Below are 8,739 nucleotides of genomic sequence, written 5' to 3'. Positions count from 1 at the left end.
TTTCGGGGGAAAAATAGAAACTTTTTTTATACCGTGAGTTTGGTCTTTGAAAGAATAAATATCAAACGCGTGGAATTCACTGTAGCACCAGTATGAACATATATATGACAAATGATTTTTATCTTGATTTTCTTGGACCACTTTTGACTTCTAAAGATAAGGTAACTAATTGCTCGAGGAGATGCTAGTTTTTCTAAGTTAGAAAGATTTGTGATTATAGAACTTTCCGACTTGTTTGTGTGCTAAGAACAGCTGAAGTGTAAACGTTTCTCATTCATTCCTCTACTTCTTTATCATGAGCAATTTGAAATGGAATGTGTTATGAAATGTTTCATATTTAGCGTGAAATCGAAACTGATATCGAAGTGTGAAGCTACCTGACCAGTGTTTAGACTGGAATGTTGTGAGTGTGGAAAATTTTCAATCTTTTCTCGTGTATGAAATACCATAAAAGTAAACAATGAAAAGCGTGCACTAAGCATGATACAGAGCAACATCAGCCAGATATACCATGTAAGCAAGGGAAGGCATACAGTGACAATGGAGAAATGTCTTCAGTAGGTACAAACAATGAGATTTATCCAGTACCTAATGAAATAGTATTACAGTAGCAATACATACAATGTAAACAATGGGAGACATACAGTGGCAATGGAGACAGATTTACAGCAGAGAGACGTATAAGGTAAGCTGTAAATATTTTACGAAAATCTAAAATGGTTAGCATTGAATGGCTCGTATATCAAGCGTGTATCACATATATATATATATATATATATATATATATATAATATCGATTATAATCGTAGGATAATGCAACCATTTAAGTTAAATATTTCGAATTATTTTAATAAGATAAAGTTCGGTAGCATCACGAACTACATAGAGATAGTTAGTACTTTCATGACCTAAAAGGTCAGGTCACAAATTCCGCAGTTTGCACATAACTTTCCCTATCTTAGAACTGCTGACCAAAGGGAAAGAAAACAGTCAGAATAAGCCACCCCCTTGTGCAGCTACCTTAATTGATCAAACAACAGGTTGATTAGCTCCTTTATATCGATCCCACAGATAAAAGTTTCAGCTTCTTACCAAGGCTCAAACCCTGAACCTTTTAATCCGCATCCTACACGCAAAACAGTAAGCCACTTTTAACCCACTTAACATAGAACACGCGTTAAAGAATGTAAACTGTCTATATATTACTTCGTGTCTCGAATTTTAGGTAGGACTCAAACTCTAGAAACTGACGACGGTCTAAAGTGTTTAAATCTTTTTTTTTAACGACATAGAGTAGAGAACTTAAACTGTACTAAATTAACATTATGATCCGATCTCAGCAAGCTACCTACTTATATCATAAACGAAACTCAACCCTGTATATAACTGATTAAATATACTTTTCTTACGCTCATATTTATAAATATTAGAATGTATTGTTTGACCAATTTGGCACCCTCGCTGTTAACGATATTTCCGGACGTAAACCCAATAATATATCTCACGCAGTTCAGCCAGCAGTTAGGAGATATCAGGCTAGTCCTAAATACATATCACGCAGTTTAGCCAGCAGTTAGGAGATATCAGGTTAGTCCTAAATACATATCACGCAGTTCAGCCAGCAGTTAGGAGATATCAGGTTAGTTCTAAATACATATCACGCAGTTCAGCCAGCAGTTAGCAGATGTCAGGTTAGTCCTAAATACATAGCACGCAGTTCAGCTAGCTATTAGGAGATTCAGGCTAGTCTTAAATACATATCACGCAGTTCAGCTAGCTGTTAGGAGATTCAGGCTAGTCCTAAATACATATCACGCAGTTCAGCTAGCAGTTGGGAGATTCAGGTTAGTCCTAAATACATATCACGCAGTTGAGCTAGAAGTTAGGAGATTCAGGCTAGTCCTAAATACATGTCATGCAGTTCAGCTAACAGTTAGGAGATTCAGGTTGGTCCTAAATACATGTCACGCAGTTCAGGCAGCAGTTAGGAGATATCAGGCTAGTTCTAAATACATAGCACGCAGTTCAGCTAGCAGTTAGGAGATTCAGGCTAGTCCTAAATACATATCACGCAGTTCAGCCAGCAGTTAGGAGATATCAAGCTAGTCCTAAATACATATCACGCAGTTCAGGCAGCAGTTAGGAGATTCAGGTTAGCCCTAAATACATATCACGCAGTTCAGCTAACAGATAGGAGATTCAGGTTAGTCCTAAATACATATCACGCAGTTCAGCCAGCAGTTAGGAGATATCAGGCTAGTCCTAAATACATAGCACGCAGTTTCGCTAGCAGTTGGGAGATATCGGGTTAGCCCTAAATACATATCACGCAGTTCAGCTAACAGATAGGAGATATCAGGCTAGTCCTAAATACATAGCACGCAGTTTCGCTAGCAGTTGGGAGATTCAGGTTAGTCCTAAATCTATATACTAAGCTGACAATACAAAAAAAAATATCTATATTGGGCCGAAAATAAATGTATAATGATAAGAAATACAGAAAATTACATGCTTTAGACATTATAGCCAATACTGTTAAAGAAAGTAACATTAAAGACAAAATAAAGTATACCTCACATACAGGACAAACAAACATTAGTTGTTAGCTTCCAGCAATCTCGTATATTTAGTGTACGTTAAAGAACGTAACGACAATGAATGGATTAAACAGTTCCTATCTCCTTCGGTATAACGATGTCTAGATAGAACTTAAACTCTTAAAAAAAACGACAATAACCTGTAGAGTTTAAGTTATCTCTAAGGTCCATATCACCAAACTGTCTAAAGATAACTTTAAGCTATATTAGATACGAAGATTCACATAGCTTACACTCTGAGTATGATCTCCAGTATCGTCACGTCTAGATAGAACTTAACGTTTACCAACCCTCACGTCTCTGAAAAACTCACTATCTCTGATACATGAACTTGACAGAACTTAATTCTGTAGAGTTTAAACAGTTCCTAACCCTCTCTGTTCCGTATTGTGTCAGTGGGACATAAACCTTATTAATCGGCATAGGGCTAAGTAGTTTAAACTTCAAGTTTTATAATTTATTCCTGGTAAGAAACAGTATAAACATAAAGATTAGAATGTAACAACATAACTTTTGTTTTGTTTTGTATAGCACACACACACAGACTCACACACATATATATATACACACACATGTTATATATATTGACATACCTTGATATAAAAGTAATTGTCGAACTTTTGAACTGTTAAATTGTTTACTTTCTCATACGGCTGTTATCCTTTCTTTCTTGGGGATATCACAATTTCTCTATTGATGTTTAAACGTTATTAGAATTTTTTGAGAATTTGGAAATTCACTTTGTTTTCTTTCATTTAGTTTTCATTAATATTATTCTTGCCATGGAGTTGATGAATGTTTTGTCATTTTGTCCATCGTTCACTTTCCTCCTTTTTTTCTTCAGTGCTATCGATTTGATGCCGTTTTTATTTGCTTCTTACTTTTGGTTCGTTATACTTTCTTGTGTATTGCTTGTAAAACAAGAGGGAATCCTCAATAACCGCGGCACTTAAATTTATTTTAGGTAGGATTAGAGTAAATTAATTTATGATACTTTTTTTTTCCTTTTTATTAGCTATATTTTTGTGCGCCAGCAATACTAAATGTGGAGCGCGCATATACCCGATCCGATTTTATTACTCCCCAAGATCTCTACCAGCGCACCCTCAAATTGAAATTCTTTTAGGCAGGAATAGAGTAAATTAATCTATGAAACCTAGGGCGTGTTTAAATAGATTAATTGAAAAGGTTTGACCTCCCGAGTTGAAAACTGTAATTAGATCTCAAATCGGCCAAGAGATGACGGAGCTATGAGCAAAAACTTTGTACTTGAAAAAATAAACTCAGAGCCGTTCTATGATTCGTTATGCCGAGGCTAAAAATCTTATTTATCAGAAAAAAAAAATCCACGTTTTACGATATTCAGTAGAATATATTGGCCTCTGTAGCAGCCAGCTACCTCACGGAGAATTATCTGGATAACACAGCTCTTTCTATAATGACAGTAATTGAGATTTCAGTATACAGTAATGCGTCTAATGTAATAGGGTTTATGTAAGCTACATAAAGGAAAACAAGAACATAGTGTACGTACCTTAAGCGAGCACAAGCTGCATCAGTTCTGGTTGTGTGGCACGAAGATTGGTTCGGTTGTAATCCTTATTGTGGAAGAAGATACAGAAGGATTTAGTTTTTTCTCCATTTGATCAAGTATGATTGGATTACAAGCAAGAATTAAACAAAACATGCTTTCACTTTGAACCTGTGGAATCGATTAAATGTATAAACTCGCCTGGAAAAAGGAACAGTCTACTAAATCTTAACTCGAGAGCAATGCTCAAGACATTGAGAAACACGCTATATTTCTGTATCCCTAAGACTGAGAAATTAAATACAAATCTAGTTAATACAACTATCAAAGACACGACTTCTCGTAATATACAGATTCTTTTAACAAACTTTCAACTTTCTGTGACCGTATTTAACTGTGAACGAAATGAAAGACTTTTTATACAGCATTGTAAGGTTTAGCAGAAAGGATGCTAACTATAACTTATAATTTCAAATCTGTCGGTAGGGTTAACAAAAAAGAACAAGTTCAGATGTAGTATTGAAAGTTTGGCTCTATATTTCATCCCATGTGTAAATATCATAGTGTTTGATACAAAGTGGTACTTGAACTAATTTCAACTAATTATTATTTCCAAATATAAATATTTGTCTTCCTATTCGTATCACCAGTCATTTGTAATCAGAATGTACAACTATCGTCATTTCACCATTGTGTGCTTTACTGCATACTCTTGTTAGGAAGTTCTGGAGTTTCACAAAATGCCAAAGGCTTCTTGATTTTTTGTTTCTTGTTAAGCACAAAGCTACATGATGTTATCGAAACCCGGTTCATAACAAGATTTCTTGGACACCATGCAGTAATTAATTTATGTGGTTTTATAATGTTAAAAATTCTATTGAAATTCAAAAAAAAAACTGACATTGAATGTTGAATCATAATTTTTGTCTGTTATTTGGGATAACAGTAGTGATAAATTTGCAAACTATGGAACAGGATGTCAATTGTGAACTTATAGAAATAATAAAAAGCTTGTGCGTTTACTAATGAGCCGGGCATACCCTAGTGCTGGGCTGCGAATCGAATGTCCAAAGTTCGAAACGTTGTGCTGCTGAAAACACTCCGTATTTTCTCCTCTTTACTCCTAATAACGAAGGCCCGGCATGGCCAGGTGGTTAGGGCGCTCGACTCGGAATTTGATGGTTGCGGGTTCGAATCATCGTCACACCAAACATGCTCGCCCTTTCAGCCGTGGGGGCGTTATAATGTGACGGTCAATCCCACTATTCGTTGGTAAAAGAGTACCCCAAGAGTTGGCGGTGGGTGGTGATGACTAGCTGCCTTCCCTCTAATCTTACACTGCTAATTTAGGGACGGTTGGCGCAGATAGCCCTCATGTAGCTTGCGCGAAATTCAAAAACAAACAAACTCCTAATAATAGTGAGAGTCAACCCCTATTCTAAATTCAAAGTGCCGGTTAAAGCCCTTGTGATAGTGGTTACTTCTGGCTAGCTGCCCTCTCTCTGGTCGTTAGTTCTAGATTAGGAGCAGCTACATTTGGGCCCTGATGGTCTCCGACTTGGTCATTCAGTTCATGTGCGTATAAGGAGCTCTTCGAGTTAAAACTACCAATTTGAAGTTTAAAAGTGCTTTATTATTTTAGTTTTTCTTACACAGGTTCACTTAAATCAACATTTTTCTCAATAAACATTAACATTACCTACCTTCTTTTAGATTGTAGGCTTACTCGAACAGCGGAAATCAATTTGACTCAGTTCTATATCTACCAATAAGTAACACTAACCTCAGATTTGGGAACAAAATCCACTGCGTGTTGCTATGGTTACAAGATTTTTCTGGTCCTTTGTTTAAACATCAGAATCCTGTCAGGAGACGGTATCAAATATTTCGATGTAGCAGATGTAAAATCCTTGTATTAAGAGTGTAGTGGTCTGAATGAGATTGAGAAATTCACGTAGAATGTAATAACGGAAGCAAACAATCATGAAATTATATTGTTTGACGTATAAAAAAGGGTTCTAGGAAATTCTGTGTTTAGATCATGATTTTTATACAGTTTCATATATTATTGCAACGCTCACGTACTATACGAAAGGAAGCAAACAATTATGAAGTTATATTGTTTGACGTATACAAAAGTAATATAAGAGATTCTGTATTTTAATCATAAATTTTTAAATAGTTCTATATTTATATAATGCAGTACCATTATTGTAAATATCACTTCATCTGTCGGGAAAATTGTGTGATCTTCTAAATCCTTGGTTGTAATTTTAACGTAACAAATAATGCTTTGCAAATAAAAATGAGTACTACTGCTTATAAGTGACTGAGCCAAAAGAGAAATAAATACATACAAAAGTAAGTCTGAAATAGGTTTATAATCAACTTTGTAACAGCATTGAGATGCTTGTCTATTTCAATCAGGTCTTGGTTCTTTCATCAACAAATTACCTTCATTCTAAGCATTTTCTCTCCACCACGTGTCTCATTGACACGCGCACACAGGTTGTTGACAGTTTCTAAGGTATGTCTGGATGTGGAGTTTAACTTTAATTTAATATTCGATTTTTTTATTATTCAAGTGGAGTGATATCTAGTGATTGACACTATCTGTTGCCAAAGTGAGCCAAATTATTTGCACATTGTTCGCTAACGTTTCGTGGCTAAAAGGGCCTTCTTGAATATACAGTTGTGTAAATGAAAACACATAATATTACAGTTTAAAGACAAGCGTGTTTAAGTTATCTATTAACTTATTTTTATATTTTCGTTTCCTTATTGCACTATACAACTAATAGTGGGAATATTGGTATGTTTATTGAAATTACTAATGATCAAGCGTTAAATATTCAACTAATAATTATTCTGTTGCAAAATATTTTCGATAACTTTGAAATGTTCATAAAATATCAATAATGTCATTAATTTTGGAAGCTCTTTTGATAATGATGTTCAAAGTATGTGCATAGTTTATAAAAGGTAGTTTTCCAGTAAAACATGTGAGCACCAGCTTCCGAAAACTGTGAAACCAAGTTGTAAAGACGAAAAATTACTATATCTTCTGCCTGACATTCCACTGTAAGTTTAATAAGTCTGTGTTTGTCGTTAAAGAAGTTAAGAAATTTGATATCCTGTTCCTCTTATAAAAATCTCAGGAATATATTTTTTTCGATAGAGATGCAGAGACAGAGGTTTCTGCCATGCTAAAGTTATTTCATTTCTGTTCAGAAAGAGCTATGAGAAAATGTCAGAGATGCTCTTATACGTAACGATATCACAAGGTTTCTGTTTAGAACACAGAAGTACAATAAACAGATATGCCCACTATGTAACAGTATCAGGAGGATACCTGTTTAGAACACAGTGTACAAGGAACAAAAGTGCATCTATATACAGAAGCACCATTTAGGTAGACAAAAGGAGGAGTACTAATGCATAATTTGCATTATTTGAATGGTTTTTAAATAACATAGAAAATAATCAAAGCAAATGCTCCCATAATTTGCTAATTTTTACACGTTAACCTTCAAAAACACTTTTTCTAAAACAGTATATAGTACAAGGAATAAAAGTGTTCCTATAGTTAACACTGTTGATTCAGGAGAGTTACTGTTTAGAACACATAATACAAGAAACTGAAGTATTCCAATACGTAACAGGAGAAGGGGTGTTCTTGTTTATAACACAGAAGTAGAAGGAAGAGAAGCGTTTTTATATGTAAAAGTATCAGAAAGGTTTCTCTTTAAGACATAGAAGTATAAGGGAAAGAATTGGACGTATACGTAACAGTGTCAGGAGAGTTCCTGTATAGAACACAGAAGTACAAGAAATATACGTAGCAAGATGAGGAATGGTGTTGTTGAAAAGAAAAAGAGACAAGTGTGTATTAGTATCAGTGTATTTTTACTTAAAAGGAAGCAAAGTAAAAGATAGAGATATTTCTTTTCGTAGCAATACCAGAGTGTTCCTGCCTAGAATAAGAGACTCTTATGAGCCTATAAGCATACGAATAAAAAGTCAAATAAATTGTATAGTGATAGGAATAGAAAATTTGGTTGTTTGTTAGACGGAGATAGGAGGTTCATGGGTGTGTATCTTCTATTAGTAATAATGTTTGGTTATCCCTAAGACAGGGACATACTTGGTAGTAATTGAAGTCATATACATGTGCGGAGACTGTAAGGCCTCCTATATTGGTGAAACCAAAAGTCACCTTAAAGTACAAACAGGTGAACACATGGGCATATCTATAAAAACTGCAAGAAAAGTTACAAACCCTCCCAACTCCACTATCTATCAACACAATACAGAAACAGGACATCCTATTTCTCTATCAAACTTAAGTTCTCTCAACATCCAAACATAATACTGAACTTCTTATAAAAGAAACATTATACATAAAAACTCTTCTTCTGTCCCTAAATAACACACAGTCTTCACTGGATTTAAACCTATTTCAACTATTTCACTTGTCTCAATTTTCATTTCCTCGTGTTATATTTTTAAATTTGAATTGTTTATTTCTTATGTATATTATTTCCAGTGGTGGGATTCAGCCGGTTCGCACCGGTTCATGCGAACCTGTTCTTAGAATTTAATGACCTCCAT

General features: G+C 34.8%; 1 protein-coding gene across 1 annotated transcript in view; it reads left to right on the top strand.

Moving 5' to 3' along the window:
* Positions 1–618: 618 nt before the first annotated feature.
* Positions 619–8,739, top strand: part of LOC111087376 (neuron navigator 3-like) — a 164,481-nt gene continuing 156,360 nt past the window's right edge. The window contains exon 1 of the mRNA XM_022393821.1: positions 619–685. Within this exon, the coding sequence (XP_022249529.1) occupies positions 632–685 (54 nt within the window). The 5' untranslated portion in view covers positions 619–631. The remainder of the gene's footprint in view (positions 686–8,739) is intronic.

The sequence above is a fragment of the Limulus polyphemus genome, unplaced genomic scaffold (genome assembly GCF_000517525.1).
Source record: "Limulus polyphemus unplaced genomic scaffold, Limulus_polyphemus-2.1.2 Scaffold2079, whole genome shotgun sequence".
Taxonomy (NCBI): domain Eukaryota; kingdom Metazoa; phylum Arthropoda; class Merostomata; order Xiphosura; family Limulidae; genus Limulus; species Limulus polyphemus.
Note: the sequence above shows the minus strand (reverse complement) of the source record. Positions and strands in the feature narration are given on the sequence as shown.